Raw genomic sequence first — 17,046 nt, 5'->3', positions numbered from 1 at the left:
GGTGTTGTTAGTGTAAGCAATGTGTCAAATCCAAGGAAGAAACGATGATGTGACTCACCGTTAGTGCGCATTCATTTTAAGATAGGCTGCATTTCATGAACACCTTGAGAACCCTTTGAATTCTTTAATTTGCCCACGTTTTGCCTTCTACTTCTAAAAGCCTACCCATCATTATTTGATCTAAAGGGCTACACGCAGTAGCACAAAATAAATTATTATTCTAGAGGCGCTTCTGTCACATTCAGTAGAAAATATATACCAGCTTTGTCAGGATTTTCCAAATCTGAAGTTGTTTGGACAAAGCCTTAATGTTATAAAAATGTGTGAGGTTTCCAGTTCTAAACAGCGTTATTAATTTTGTGTTTTCATTCTAAATTTAATTATAGATATACTTCTTTGGGAGATATTTTTATTTAAAAGGTTATCACAAGTCTGTTATGATTTAGAAACCTACTTTCCTAGAAATCTAATAAAATAAACTCTTTTTAGAAAATGTCGATGTCAAACATAATTTTTCTATATGCTACATTTTGTTCTCTGTATAAATTATTCAAGTGTGTCTTTCTTTTAACCCTGCATATTTCTATTCCAACTTATTATTAAAATGTATGCAGTCTTTAAAAAGGAGAGAACAGGTTTCAGTGTTCCCTATTGTTTAGGGGATGCATTGATTTAGTACGGTAGCAAGATTTCTTTTAACTTTATAGGCAAATGAAAATCTATGCTGTGCAAGATTATTCTAAACAGTTCCACCTGTGGTTGCTGGCGTCTTGTCTTATATTTGCAGACCATATTTATAAATAACGACTCTTGAGGGAATGCTTAAATCTCATGAATGTATTTTCTTCCAATCAGAGACGAGATGCTTCTGAGGTAGACTATATGTAATAAACTAATTCTTAAATCCCATGTACTGGGCTGAAAGACTGCGGAGACTGACAGCCTGAGCTTGATTCCTAGAACCTACGTGGTAGATAGAGAGAATTGTAGGGTATTCTCTGCCCTCCACACCTGCACATGTGCTGTGATACATATACTTGCACGTGTGCACATAAGCACACACAAATAATTAATCCATGTAATCAATAGACAGATATAAAAATTTAAATTGCACATACTGCCAAAACTGCTTCCTCATCCTGTTAAAGTAGTGAGAGTTATAAGGAGAAGAAGGAAAAAAAAAGTTGAAGTCTAAATGACATAGGGTTGAAGGCCTTCAACTGGTCTTTGCTCTTGCATTCTGTATATTCTCCCCGCCATGACCATTCCCAAGCAAAGTCCTTTTATAAACCATAACCAAAAACTAAGAAAGTATTAATCCATAAAGACAAGGCAAAGAAACTTCGCATTATCTACCTTGTCACAAAATAAGTAATTCTGTAACTCACTTGCAAGTATGTAATATATTCTCTACAAATGTCAGGTAATATTCAAGTGGCTTTTCACATAGTAATTTATCTTAACTTTTCTGGCTTTAGTACGATCATAAGTCTATTAATGCAGAAAGTAAACACAAACAGTTTAAAACACTTCTCAGGGTCTCAGAGACAGTAAACTGCTCTCCTGGGACTCCAACAATGTAGCTCATTCCAAAGGCCATACTAATTCCAAACCCCCTCAACTGCGTTTCCCCCAAAGGCTTAATGAACAAACTCTGTTTTGCTCCACGCTGTGTTTTGTGTATGAGTTTTACGTGTACTCTAGTTTGAGTGTGCGTGTGTGTGCATGTGTGTGTGTGTGTGTGCAGTGCGGAAGTCAGAGAACCAACCCGCAGAAATCAGCTTTCTCTTTTGATCTTGTGATCTCAAAAATTTAACTCTGGGTAACAAATGCTTCACCCTCTGAGCCGTCTTTCAGCCCCCGAAAATTCTATTCTTAAAAGTATTTCAAACCAAATAAGACAGAAGCCATCCAGTCAGGGGTTCGTTTTCATAGTGTATTTCAAAAAAGGAGTTGGTGATGAAGTGAAACCATTCACATGTCGAGAAGGTTTTAACTGCTGTGACTGTAGAGGTAATCAATGTCAACAGGGCGGACCTAATGGCACTGCAGATGGCGTGCTCTTTTAGAGCATGTAAGATACCATCCTCCTACATTAAGACGAGATCCTGGATGTTAGAACAGCTGTTTGGCTTCTGCATCAGTTCAGAAATAACAAAAATAAGCCCCAGGGTAATAGAAACTTGGACGCGTGGGAAAGGCCTCTAGCAAGGAGCAGAGGCTTTGAAATTTTTCTTTCCCCAAAATTCAAGCCTTGTGGAAGTCCCTGTGAACTTCTGGGCAAGACTTGTTAGTGCTTCTCAAGCTTACACTCGCAGAGGAACTGCCCATGCATCTTGCATCTGGGCCTGAGGCTTTGCCTTTCTAAAGAGCGCGGGGTGATAGTGTGGCAACTGCCGGAAACCGTGCGTGTGGAGCGGTGCGCTCCTTGTCATCCGCGCCGCTCCTGTGACCCCTTGCTCCGCCTTGCTTGCTCAGTATTCCTTTCCTTTCCCTCATGCCTTTGAGGCTGAAAAGCAGCTCCGGGAATACAGAACCTGCAGAATACCAACTTTCTCCCAGAAAGGGAACAGAAATAAACTACGAAGTCACTCCGAGCAATGCAAGACTTCCGTGGCACAAGGCATGAGCGTGAAGAGTGAGTGTCCTTACGTGGGGAGGGCTTTTAGTTTCATCTCCACAAGGACCGGCTCTGTCAGGTGAACTTGCCAGGGAAAGCTTTGATTGTTGCATGATATGAAAGGATTAAGGAGTTGACGCAATCCACATACTCACCGTAGATTTCAGCCAAAGTCCTTAGTCTCTGCTTAACTTCAAGATTCCATTAGTCCAATCCAGATCAAAATTCTCACTTGAAATATTAGATGAAATCACACTATCATCTAATCTCAAATTTCTAAAGGAAATGCCCAAAGGAGCATAGCACAACATATTTATGAAGCTTCCAGGCAACGCAGTCCGATTTTATATGGAGCATTTTTAACCTGAGGAATAAAGAAAATAATTATTGTAGCAGATCTGACGGATGAGGGTAAAAAGGACATATTCACTTTATAGATGGAGAAATCATGGCTCAGATTAAAAGATCACTTGTTCGTGATTGTATGCCACGAGCAGAGCAGACCTGCCGTAGGTCATAATGTGTGCGGTGAGGCACCATTGCCCAGGGGATCGCTTAGGCTTCACACTGAATCAGAGGACATGGTTAAAACTGACAGGCCCGTAGAGCCTTAAAGCTCTGAGGCAGCTCTGAGTCTGAAAAGGCGGGGATTGGAAAGGGGTGGGTAGACATCTTAAGTATGTAGAGAGAAGTGAGCACATGTGTCACTAGCCTGCCTGGGCTTAAAAGTCATTGATGGCAACAGATGACCAAAGACCAGGCACAGGGAATTCTAAGGGGAGGCTTGTTAAAGCAAAGAGTAGAAGACTAATATGTGAATGTAAATGTTTTAGTACAAAAGAATAATAGAAGCCATGAGTTACACAATGGGTGTGTTAAGCTCATGAAGTAAATAAAATATTCAAGTGGAGGTGCAATCTTGAGAAATTAGCTTAGCAATCATCTGCCTGGCGTTAGAAACTTAGGACATAGGACTCACCATTGGCACCAACCAACTCCTCACTTCACCTCATCAGCCTGGACTATTCATATTTTAGTAGAGAGGATATCCACATGGAAAAGGTGTGTGAACCTTACTCAAGCCAAACCAAGAAATTTAAAGTAGGCAAGTTCAGCTTCATATACGTGGCTTGTAACTATAAAGGATTCAAAAGTATTGGGGCTACTGTTTTAAAACAAATTTTCTATCATACAGAGAAAGCAGAGAACCAAAACAAAAGACGGCATAACAATGACATAAAGAGAAAGACAGGGAGAAAATGTGCAGGCTCTCCTACCATGCTTGAGACCCCACTGAGATCCACATCTCATGCTCCTATATCTAAGGTCTAGGGTCTTTCAACAGTTTGAGGGAAAAAATTCACACATTTAGTCTAGTCTAATTTGATTTCTATCATGCCTAACCAAGAGTCTTCAACACTGAAAGCTAATGTTATTCACAGATACAAGAACAGTTTTTTTTTTTTAATAAGAGGACTAAAAGAGGAAGGATCCTAAGCAAGAACAACAATAAATTTCAAGAAAGAGAAAGGAGGCAAAGGGAAGTGAGAAGCAGACAGAGAGAAAAGAAAACCTGCACCCTCTAGCATCTTGCAAACCAAGAGAAAGCAATTTCAATAAAAAGACAGAAACCAATCATGTCCAAAATGTCCAATTCTGCTGATGAAATATAGAGGAGAAGCTATGGCCAGGAGTTAACAGGAGAATTAGCTGGAGGGTTGTATTCCTAGGAAAGGAATAAGAATATTTGGGGTTCATGATGAGAAACTATGAATATTAAATAGACAGAGTAGAAAGAGTCAGATTACATAACACAAAAGTAATTTTTAAAGAGAAAAGAAAGGATAGGTTGCATGAGGTCAATAGCCACGGCTTTTGGTCTCTGTTTTGCTTTCCTCCAGACATGGATGGGCATGTGAGACAGACATTAGAAAGATGTCAATGTATTAAATTGTAGGTGGACAAAGGCATCAGCAGAAGGTCATACCATTGAGAAGGGCGTCTGAAGAGCCCAGAGGGCTTCAGTGCCCTGTAGAACCGAGGGCTGTGCTGAGGCTGAGGGAAGCTGGCAGCAACCTGAGTGGAAACCGAAGAAGTAGAACTGCCTGACTGGTACAGCCATACTTTCCCTTCTTCAAGTCTGCAAGTCGTGGGATCTGGCTGAACCCTGTGCTCCAAGGGGAAATATGGGTGAAGCCAAGGAAATCTGTGACCCCGACAATACCTTAATGTCATTGGATCGATAACACCTCTGCACTGTTTTCTCTGCCTCCTAACGTATAAGCTCTGTGCTCTGTCTGTAGACATTTAGACATGTACCTTCTTCTCTCGGCTGTGTGGAACATTTTCATGATACAAACATGTTTTCTTTTTTGCTCCCATCCCCTCAATAACTTGCATACAAATGTCTCTCTAAGACAATGGTCTGCACATTGAATACAAATGTCTCTCTGAAACAATTGTCAATACACTGAATACAAACGCTATTCAGTGTCCAACTTCCATATAACTTGACATCTATATTCCCTTTCACTTCAGACGTAATTCTGTTTCTTTCACAAAAATTTAGTTGATAGGCACTTCTCTAATGATCAGAGAAAGAAAAACTAGCATGTTTTAATAATCATTTTAATTTGGTATTTTTGTATAATTTATTTTGTTGACGCTTTTATAGGTTCATAATATAGTCCATTTAAATGAAACTCCAGCTAAGGAAAAGTTGCAGCCATGGTTTTCTATCATCTTCTCCACAGGTCATTAAATATGAAGAATTAAATGATAAAATGTTTTTAGACTGGTGGAATAAAAATTCTTAGCTCTTTTCAGACCTATCTGTTCCAGATTGAGTGCAAATCCATACAGAATTTAAGGAAGCTATATTAACATAAAACAGCACATAATTCAACTAACGCTTCTATGGCTTCTTATTAACATCTCTTGAATATGCCCTGAAGTATCAGTGGTGCTGTATCCTTCCAGGGCTACTGTCTCTTCTCTTGTTGCATGCATTTAATATCTATTAAGCAAAATATATTCAAATGCAAGTCACGGGACTGGAAATTTCTTTATGGCGTCGGAATACCTAATACATCTTTTCCATTTCCCTTCATTGACGATTTGGTTGCTTTAGCATTTAATACTGAGCTTTGTGAGGACTGCTGCGCGCCCGCACTCAATGGCTGTTTAACAGTACATTGCTGCCCTCTAGCTTATGTTTGGAAATTAGCGTGCGGCCATTTGTTCACGTTTTCTGTCCAAGCCTCATGAATTGATAACCAATGCCTGTAAAGTGAATCACATGTCAGCAGTTGCACAATATTGAATGCTTGGGGTTATTGATTAGTTTCCTTTCTTTCTGGATGAAATTAATGTGGCCAATAAAAAAATCCTAATCTAGGAAAGAAAGCAACCTCTCCTATTCTCTTTGTTGGGTGGCAATGCCATCCCCTTTAAAATATCTTCCCCTCCATTTATGTTATCACTGATAGTCCATCTATATTCCTCTTTATTCATTCCGTTTATTTATTTCTTCATTCATTCATAAGAGGTGTACGTATCATGGCTCACATGGAAGTCAGACATGAAAGCCCAACAGTTTGTGAAATCCGTTCTCTCTTTCTTCCATGTGAGTTGTGAAGGTCAAACTCACTTCGTCAACCTTGGCAGCAAGCGCCTTTACCCACTGAGTCATTTGGTTGGCCCCTAAGTCAATGGTCTCAATCTACCACTACTTAAACAGCCAGACAGAAGATTCCAATCATTCATGCTCCCAATGAATTCTGAGTATTTGCTGAAGATTATATCTAACAATGAAAACATAATTGAAATGGAATCAGTTCAAATTCTTAAAACTTGCAGAAATTTCAGCAAGGTAATTTTTATGTTCAAACATTTACAGAATTATTTGATGTTTAAACTTCTGCTCTTTGAGAAGTGTCCGAAATGGTTTCAAAGCATGCTGTTCCTCTGTGACGGGTTTTCTGTCCTAGAGGGTTACTGGACATATTGAGCAGTTCCTCTTCATTTGTAGTCAGGCATATTGACTAAAGCCACAGGAGCCACATTTGACACAGGGAAAGGTCCAGTTACTTCAGTATCTGCCTGTATTTGGTGCATAGAACCTTAAAACTGACAGAAAACCCTTAGGATAATTGTCATTGCTGCTGGGAATGTATAGTCCATGGCATTGAGGAATAGCATAGAGACCAAAACAGGCAGAATGGACATGAGGATTTGGTTCCAATTCTTCTAGCTCTCTCTTCTCTGAATCTTACACTCTCATTTCTAACATAAACATGTACATTTCTCACAAAACTGCAGGGCCAATAAAGGAGAAAGCACTTAGATAATGAATGTTATGTTCTCGGGATGAATAGACCTTCGTTTACTCTGAATCTAGTATAAGCATTAAATTATCCCGCCTCTAATAAACACGCATTTCTTGTTTCTTGCACTTCCTTTTAGAAACTATGTTTTTAGAAACTATGCTTCCATTACATATATATTATATATATAATGTATATTCCTCTCTATTTAAAGTACCATATACAGAATGTGTATATTAATATAATAGAGAGGAATATATTATATAGTGTATATGGTACTGTGTTTTATATAGATGTAGTTATAGATGATATAGATATAGATAACGTTAAATAGAGAAGAACATATCCTTTAAAATGTCCACTAATTCACAGAACTGGAAAGGCCCAGAAATGAAGGTTTGGAAGTTATTCCTGATGCTCCCGAGACCTATGGGAGCCATCACTGGCAGCAGCCCCACCTGGTGTCACCAGCAGGATGCTGACACTTTGATGCCTGTCATTCCCGGCTCACTCAAGCTTACTTACTATGGGCTTCACATAGGTTCCCCGTCTGCGCCTGATTGGCGGTTCTTATACCTTGGCTGCAAGAGAAACTGAAAAGGTGAGATTCTCACTTCTTTTCTGAGAGACAGAATCCACAAGGAGGCATTGCACAGGAAAAAAAAATTTGAAAAGTTTCTTGTACCAAAACCATGACAATTTCCCTGCAACTGTTTAATATAATCTCCAACAAGCCAACCAAAAGTTGTTTCCTTGAGAGTTTCTAGAAATAGGAGAGTTCTAAAGGAAAACACACCTCACGGCCAATAAAACTGTGAATCGCTGCTTCCTGTAGCTGTGCTGTGTTACTCTCCCCTCCCTGTCTCTGGACAAATGAATATGTGTACATTACGTGGTACTAGGACAGTATTGCTGTATGGGTTTCTTTATGCCCTACTTGACTGACATCTCCCAAGTCTAGAACTAACTCAGGGAATAAGGTATCTAAAGACAAATGTGGAAAGACATGTGTTCTTCATTCTCAGAATTCACACCCCAATCAGGAAATGTGTGGAGTCTGTTTCAGGCAACAGAAGGAATCATAGTTAACACAGGAGATGTTTAGAGGCAGATGTTCTAACACCTGGAACAGAAACCCCTCTACTAATGATTCTGACCAATACCATGCATCACAAACATTGGTAAGGCTTCTCTGGTTAGCACGTGGCTGAAGGTACATCAGTGAACATCTAACTGCGCTGTGTAGCCAACATGTTCAGGATTTACCGCATGACTCCAAGTTTTATCCTTCACCACCTTCAAAACCACTGTTTCAAGCTTTACTGTGATTCACAGAATATTAAAACAGAATTTTAGATTCTAGATTTTAGATTCTAAAATTTTAGATTCTAAAATATCCTTTAAATAGTAACTTTTTATTATGCTAATGTTTTAGTTTTTACTCTTGAAGCGTAGTTTTTAATTTAGAGTCTTACGTATACCCATTTAATAACCAACTTTAAATTCAGGAATCACATTTCTCCTAAACTTTGATTAGAACAATTATGGCAAATGAAAATAAGAAAGCAATTTCTGTAAGGGGATTCAAAAGGCATCCTTTTCAAGCTATAAAACACTCTTCTAAATGTTTTGTGTTTTTTTTTTTTTTTTTTTTTTTTCCAGCATAGGGCCTACATTTGGAGGGGGAAAATTTGTTCTATTCTCCGTAAGACACACAGATTCCAAGCTCTTCCGTGGCCTACCAATTTTTTTCTGACTTGGTCTCCCCTGGCTTATCACACAAAAATGGATTTCTGGTCCCTGCAGACCAGGAACACAGAGGCAGTAGCAGAACAGGCCTTGCTCCTCAGTGGGAAGATCAGGATTAGAGGAAAAAGAAATAGAAAAAGAATTAACTAAAAATTTATATTTACTCTACCCAAGTTTTCCTTACTCCTACACTGTCTTGTCCAGTGCTCACCTTTGACTTTTTTTTTAAGGAACAAAAGTATACAATTACACACATCTAATGTAGGTTGCTATGGAGGCTGCCATACCAATGCATGCTATGGAACTGACTTGTAATATGTTGTTTAATGTTTTCTGCTGACTAACCACCATAAACCTAGAATGATAACTTTCCCAATTATGTAATCCCCTCACAATGGGACCTTGCATACTGTACTTTTTAAATTATGCTGATAATGTTATAAAGACAATGAAATAAAGACTGAAAACATTGTGATTAGTAGAGTTTTTATAGCATCTCATACTCACAGTAGTAAAACCAAGAAAAACACTACACAAGTTTCATTAAGGCCTGTGAAGTTAAAAGATTCTATACAGTTCTATTAGAGTAAGAAATAGTACAATTTTTTGCATGAATGGATCCCTCTAATTAACACAGATCCCCACCCCCAGCCCCAGAAATGTAAAGTTTTCAGAAACTATCTTTTGCTGGGTCTTTTATCTCTGTCTTTTATCCCCCAATTCCCAACACACACACACACACACACACACACACACACAAAGAAACATGGTGCTTTGTTGTCAATATTTCATCACTGTACCTTCTAGAAGAAACTGGCTAGCCTCATGTTCTAGGGACCAGTCAGCATAAAGGGTAAAAACAGAAGGGAGAAGGCAAGACACCTGCTTTTGTCCTCCAAGGAACCTAGCTAGGGCTTGTGTAAACTGCTCCACCTCGGTCTCTGGCTGAACTTAATAACAGCAGCACATTCAGTACAGCAGAGGCTCAGAAACCACTTTGGTTTTCATTGTTTCTTCCCAAGTGACACACTGAACTTTTATTACTGCAAACAGAATTTCATGCTCTGAGCCTCACTTTCTTCTCACCGTGTGTTAGTTCCCTCTAACTCTTACTCCATGTGTGGATTTTATTCTGTTTCCATACACGTGTCTTCTGCTGGAAGATGAGAGTCGGCTAACAATCAGTGAAGGGCACACTGACTTTCACCATTTACTAGGAGTGAAGAACTTTAACAAGAGGAGTGAAGCTAAATTCTAGCATTCTCCTTAAGAGTTTGCCATCTAAATTGAGACCACAGCCAGTTTTAATTGAACATAAAATCTCCTATTTGATCCTAAGCAGTGGAACAATGTTTTCATTTGCAAGTAAGTAGATATTGGACTTGTTCCCAAGAGACGCTAAATTTCGGTGATAAGTTGCAATATTATCACAGTCAAAGAAAGGCCTGGAACATTTTCTAGTCTCTGGAGACTAGAAACACCAACCTCTGTGGCAATGTAATTAGTAATTTAAGTGTGCACTGGAGCTGCAGACAGAGCCTCGGCTGTGCAGGCAGTCATTCTGTGGCTCTGCAGAGCAGAGACATTCCAAACGGATGTCTGCTTTCAAAGAATGGAGCAATGCAGCCCCCTTCCAACCTCTGTGTACCGTGCATTGTTTAAAGAAAGGCTTCTACCACTTTTTAAGTCTGAAATGATGGGACAAAGAATCAGGTACCACAGAGATCACCTTTCAAAAGGTGAGAAAGAAGTGTGGAAAGTGAAGGGAGAACTTCTGTAGCCTGTCATGCCCTACTTTGTGCAACTTGATATGTTAAAATCCATCATAGCGATGCAAAGCCAAGCTCAACATGTTTTCACTAATAAGACTGAGCTAACATCTCTGCCTCCCTGGTAAGAAAAACCTATGTCTATCCTTAAGATCTTATTTCTTCTTTTTACCCTAGTCTTTAAAATTCTGTTTTCTAATGCTTACGTCTTTCTTTAATGTGTGACTAAAGGCAGGACCCAAACACAGCCGAGGCTAACCGCACAAAGGAGTTGACAGAAGGTAAGGCAGAGTAACTTTGCATATGCTGCTTCACCACAAATTTATTGCTTATGTCTGAGATCAGACTCTCAGCAGTCCCATTTCATCTGCCCAGTAATCCATCGTGGGGGGAGGGGGGAGGCAGAAGATGTCCAGTGTTGTTAATTACAAAGGCTCAGTCTTTTCTTCCTGACATAGTAGCCTCTGGTCCTAATAACATCTCTAAAGTGGAGAATTCCATCTTATATAAAATACTCCAGGAATTTATTTCCTTCTGCATCTGTTTCTTCATTTTCCAATTCGTACTTCTTCATGGCAACAAAATAGCGTATGAAAGTCTCTCCCAGAGCCTGCTTCAGACACTGATCTTGCTCCAAGGCCGCCAGGGCATCTTCCATCTTCAAAGGGATCTCGGAAGGTTCTGGCAGATAAAGATCCTCGCTCTCGTCTGAACCAGCCGCAACACCATCACTGCTCTGAAGTCCATCCAAGCCTGCAGCCACAGTGGCGGCCAGCACCAGGTAAGGGTTCGCGGTCGCTGAACCTAGTTTATTTTCTATCTGGGTGCCTTTTTCACCGTGACACTTGATATTCAAGGCACAGCTGTTGTCGTTGTATCCCCACGTGGTGGGCACGCTGTCCTTCAGGTCTCTGCTGTCCTTGCAGTAACGCTTTCGGCAGCTGACAGCAGGGGCCATGAGGCAGCTGAGAGCAGCAGCGTGCTTCAGGAGGCCTGCTAACCACTTCTTCCCCGTGAGCGTGAGCCGCTCCACCCCAGAACCACTGCAGAATATGTTTGTCTTCCCGCCCACATCCCAGACACTGTGGGACAAAATTCCTGAATTGCAGAAGCCGGTCTCAATTACTAGGCTGGCTATGTAATTGTATTTCCTGGCCACTTCTTTGACACCTGCTCTGAGCGTGAACGCGTTATCAGCTGAGCTAATGCCAAACTCAGAGAGGAAGCTGATCTCCATCTGCCCAGGCCTGGTAGAAGAGGAGAAGCTCTCCACATTGGCCCCAGTGTGATACAGGCCGTCAACCAGCTCCTGCATGAAGGGCTGGTCATGGTTATTCAGCAATGTCGAGGCAGGAAAAGATATGGTCTTTGAGTTGATCACTTCGGGCACAGCAAAAATGCAGAAGTCATAGATGAAGGCGGACAGCAGGGAGTAGCCAGCGTCCTGCAACTGGCGCAGCTGCTTCTTGGCGATGTACCTGGGAGACGTCAGCAGAGGCTCACCGGTCACCGTGAAGGTGTCACATATCACACGCGCGGTCCTCTCAGCCCATGGCAAGACTCTGAAGGTCGCCAGCTCTGGCATGAGGACTATGTCACTATTGAAGCATGTGGCTCTTATGTGATTCAGCTCATTGTCCTTAGGGTTCGGCATCAATTCCAGATAACCACGGGGCATGAAAACACCGTGGACCACTTTTTCCTGAAGAAGAAAAACATGAAGACAAAACAGGGAAGATCAATCTTGATAATAAGAAATGGAAGCTTCGTATCTGTCAGTTAACATTAACTGTCGGGTAAAGTTTTTATAATTCAGAATAAATATCCAATACTTAAATCACGAAAGAACTGTTTTCTCCTTCAGGGCCTTTTTACAATTATTAATATTTTAATACAAACCTTGATATGCTCTTAGATGTGAAGAACAGCCATAAGTGTTTCACACAGCCATAAATAAATGCTTTAAGATAAAGAAAGGCACTACACAGCAAAAGACAAGGGTTTGTAACTGTGTGAAAGCATTTTCAATTGTTATAAACAAATATACTTTATCAGGCATTTTATTTTATAGTACAGTTTCTAAGACCCTCAGGTAAGGCTTTCCTTTGACTTGTACTGTATTTTATTGTTCATTTATTTTATTTTTACTTTATATATTTAAGGAGCACATTGTGATCATCCCATACATATAAACAATGTTTCCTGATCACAAAGGTCCCATTGCCAATAATATATAACATGTCATTATGAGCTATACTCACCACACTGTGTCAGAGAACTAGAACTCTTATCAGTGTTCCCGTGCTTATTAACCAGTCTTCCTCCATTACATCCCTCCATTCCCTTCCACTTTAGCCTCTTCTACTCACCATCCTATTTAGAGCAACATTTTAGTATCTGTGTGTGAAAGTGTTTGTTTCTGTATCTAACTTATTCCACTTAATATGCTCCTGTTTCACCCATTCTGCAGCATGTTATACGGTTTAATTCTTTTTGTGTCCAAATAATGTACTGTTTATATCTGAGCAGCACATTTTCTTCATCCTTTCCTCTATCAATACCAATCTAGGTTAAGTCTATTTCTAATTATTGTGAATAATGCAGTAATAAATAGATCCACTATACTATCCAGTTCTCTCCTTTCTGGGTAAATATCAAATATTGATATCAGCCCATTAGAAAAGAGACAAGTCAAGTCATGATTGTGCTCTATTCTGTTGTAACCCCCAGATGACTCTCGGGACTCTACAGAAAGAATCCTACAGCTCTGCTGAAGAGGAGACTGTGGTCTAGCCAGGACATGGGACAGCTGCCTCAGACCCCATTTGCCAGGACTTCCGAGATGTTCACCATTGGACTCCAGCAGTCCTTTGCAAACTGGAAGAACAGCGAAGTCACACTTTATGTGTTAGGCTATTTCATCTGTAAGTTTCAGAGCACTCTTGTTTAATCTTTTTCTTTATAGTTTTGGACATGTAGCAGAATTCTAACCATTCTCCATTTGATGTGAGACATGAATAAATTTCTGTATGACTATATAGTTACTCTGTATATTAATAACTGTCATGATAATAAATTATCTTAAATTATATATATATTATATATATAATATATATATATATGGAGAATACTGAAGCGCCAAAATTGGTTCATACTTCAAGCCAGATCACTCTGAATTAATAGAAATTTTTGCAGGTTAAGTTTAAACTATGACACCTATTACTTGGAGAACAATGAAAGCTACCTTTTGAAACAACTCAAGAATTATTAATATATCATACTTTTACTAAATCTAGGATAGAAATCACGTCATCCGTATATAATTTAAATCAAATCAGCCCTTTAAAAGAACAAGACACTGTAAGTTTGTTGAAAGGTTGAAAGTGCTAATTTAGCCTGTAAGGCATTTAGCACAATGCCAGGCACACATGAAACTTTCTAAAACAGCGGAGATGCCAAATTAATCAGCAGTTTGGTTTCCCATAATAAGGGGAACAGGGACTATCTCTGACAGGAACTCAATGGCAGGCTCTTTGACCTCCTCACCCCCAAGGGAGAAGCAGTCCTGCTAGGCCACAGAGGAGGACTTTGCATCCAGTCCTGAAGATACCTGATAAAACAAGGTCAAATGAATGGGGAGGAGGTCGCCCCCTATCAGTGGACTTGGAAAGGGGCAGGGAGGAGATGAGGGAGGGAGGGTTTGGGAGGGAATGAGGGAGCAGGATACAGCTGGGATACAGAGTTAATAAAATGTAACTAATAATAAAAAATAAAAAATTATAAAAAAATAATCATCAGTTTCCTCTTTGACCTCTTTAGTTTCAGCCAATGATGTCTTTTTTGGTTTTTTTTAATCAACGTTTGCATTTAAAATGAGAAGCAACACTTAGTTCCGATAAAGGATAAAAGAAGGATTAAAGCTGAGCTGAAGGCAGTAGATACAGAAAAAAAGTTACCACGGAACTGTTAAGAGATGGATCGAGGTCTAGTGTCTCAGCATTGAGGCTGCCTGCTGATACAGTTTGAGACAGTTTTTCTTTATAAATAAAGACATTATGTTAGCTCTTCTAGTCATTATTAATATAACTTAGTGATTTTGATTTGGTACTTTATTTCCATAAATAAAAATGATTTAAAATTATTTTTGTAACCCCAGTGCTGAGAAGAAGTGAACCTGAACTCCCTCCCCTAACCAAGATGTCTGCTACTGATAGCCACTTGCAAAGGAAAACATTGTTTTCTCCCCTGAAGCCTCACTAGCTACATTAGGCACACTTCAGGGTTGACTCCAGAAGTGGATGCCAAACACATTTATTTTGTGATACAAATACTAGTGATTTATACCTTCAAAAGTTCCAAAGTGAATTCAAAGTGTTTTGCTTAACGATACATTCTCTATGATTATAAAGTTTGAACAAAAGAATAATGAACTAAGGCCACAGGTAGGAATTTGAAAATGGGAGGCTAAAAATAAACACACCAATGAAAAGGATATGTGTTGACTTACATCAAATTCTCAGAATAAAACAATTCTCTCCAAGCCAAGTCAGGGAGGAAAAGTACTTTTGATATGTAAGAAAACAAATATTTTCAATAGTAGGTTTGTTTTGTTTTGTTTTGTTTTGTTTTGTTTTGTTTTTTAGAATAGTGATATGTATCCTTTCTTTATTGTTCACCGAGCTGCGAGGATCTGGGCATTCAATAGTAGTTTTAAACACAGATATTTTCTTTTATTTCAATGAAATCAGTCTTCAGCAAATGTAATAAGACAAAGGATGGGCTCTATTTCTTTAGGAAATGTGTTTCACTGAAGCACTGGAGTAGTGGTCTAAGTACTTAGTTTACAAGATCCACTAGTGAAACAAATTATTAGAATTTTCTGAAAACATACAAGGTTCATGTTGAGGTCTCAGGCAAGTGTCTGAAATGCCAATTGTGATTTCTCATTGGTTAAAAGAGATTTATGTGAATTATCTTCTGGTCCTGCACATAGTAATTTCCCATTTTCTTATCAGAATTAACTAAAAGGTAGAGTTCTTAAATGAATTTAGAGAAAAACAACATTGCTAGGCTATTTACACACAAAACCAAATACTTTTAAATCATTGATTGATTGATCGTGTGTGTAAGGGTGTGTGTGTTTTTGTGTGTGGTAGGCGGTGGTCAGAGGACAACCTGTTAAAACTAGTTCTCTATTTCCACCATGTGGAGTCAAGAGACTGAACTCAGGTTTTTCAGGCTTAATGACAAGCACCTTTACCTTTTGAACCTAAAAAGTTCCTAAAAAATTTTCTAAGAAAGATATTTAAACTGTTCAACTTTTCTAAAAACTGTTTTGAAAATAACCCATTTCACCAGAACAAAAGACTTGACAATTTGATATTTATAATTCCCAGGATGCTTTAACTTTCATATTTTCTTAAAGATTCATATTGTCTAAAATCCCTTCCCAGCAAACTTGATGTTTAATAATCCCAACATATCCGTCACTAAAATAAACATGGTGTAAAGTAAACAAAACAACCCTAGAAAAATCGAAAACATATCCACAAATGCAATATTGCTTGATGTCACTGTTTTCAAAATGTAATTCATTAAGCCATCTAACAACAACTGGGTATTTTCATATCTGAATTATAGCTGAAAGGATATGCTTTTTTATCTAGAAAATCATCTCTGTTTAATCATTTCTACCTTTCATGTTTGCTCTTGGGTCTTGGGTTGCAATTTTCTCATGTCAAATAAAATATAATCTTTATAATTGCAGTATGAAAAGAAAAGATAGTTCTGTAGAGTGCAATTATTCAAGGCACAAGGACTGAAATAACCAGCCTTAATTAGTTTCCCATTTCTATTGGGTAAAGGAATTGCTATTGTGCATTTATCTCCTTGGGGAGCAATAATGCGTATGGGGAAGAAAAAGGAAAATAGCAAAAAAAGAAAAAAAATTAGTGCTTTTCAGCTCAAATTACTGTGTAGATTATAAGAAAATGCAGATGAGTAATAAAGAGCATTTGCTTTCAAATGGTCATAAAACCACACTCATCATAACTGTAAAACTCACTTGAAAAAACTGTGCAGGGATGCTCTTAGATCTGGAGACACCATGCAAGTCTGTTGCTTCAAATCGTACAAACTGGAGGTGATTTTTGGCCATTTCTTGTTTAATGTGTTTCATTCTAGAAGAAAGTTGAGGCGGGGTCAAAATCTGAGCATTGTCCCTGGTGTGATCTGTAGAGTAACGATTTAAAGTCACTAGATCAGGATGGACCAAAAGGCAGAAGAGCAGACATAGTGAATTAGTCACAGGGTTACAAGCAAGAGTGACATATGTCTATCATGTAGAACATAAATTCACACAGAGCTCTTACCTCTCTCTCACCTGCCTTCACAGTCATGAAAAGAGCACTATCTAAGCACCCTAAGGATCTGTTCATCAGTTAAGACTTGCCAGCCTAAGATGGTGACATCATAGTGCTTGCCGAAAACACTTGCTCATGAAAATTAGCAAAAAGGAGAGAAAGAAAGAAGGAAGGAAGAAAGAAAGAAAGAAAGAAAGAAAGAAAGAAAGAAAGAAAGAAAG

General features: G+C 38.9%; 1 protein-coding gene and 1 pseudogene across 1 annotated transcript in view; both read right to left on the bottom strand.

Annotated features, from left to right (window-relative positions):
* The window catches only part of LOC129677274 (serine/arginine-rich splicing factor 3-like), a 38,633-nt pseudogene extending 36,198 nt beyond the window's left edge, over positions 1 to 2,435 (bottom strand).
* An 8,394-nt stretch (positions 2,436 to 10,829) lies between these two features.
* The window catches only part of Lgsn (lengsin, lens protein with glutamine synthetase domain), a 23,774-nt gene continuing 17,557 nt past the window's right edge, over positions 10,830 to 17,046 (bottom strand). The window contains exons 4-5 of the mRNA XM_055608261.1: positions 16,528 to 16,694; positions 10,830 to 12,165 (exon numbers count right to left, since the gene is read on the bottom strand). Of these exons, the coding sequence (XP_055464236.1) occupies positions 10,966 to 12,165; positions 16,528 to 16,694 (1,367 nt within the window). The 3' untranslated portion in view covers positions 10,830 to 10,965. The remainder of the gene's footprint in view (positions 12,166 to 16,527; positions 16,695 to 17,046) is intronic.

The sequence above is a fragment of the Psammomys obesus genome, unplaced genomic scaffold, assembly GCF_907164565.1.
Source record: "Psammomys obesus unplaced genomic scaffold, mPsaObe1.curated_primary_1811, whole genome shotgun sequence".
In the NCBI taxonomy this organism is placed as follows: Eukaryota; Metazoa; Chordata; class Mammalia; order Rodentia; family Muridae; genus Psammomys; species Psammomys obesus.
Note: the sequence above shows the minus strand (reverse complement) of the source record. Positions and strands in the feature narration are given on the sequence as shown.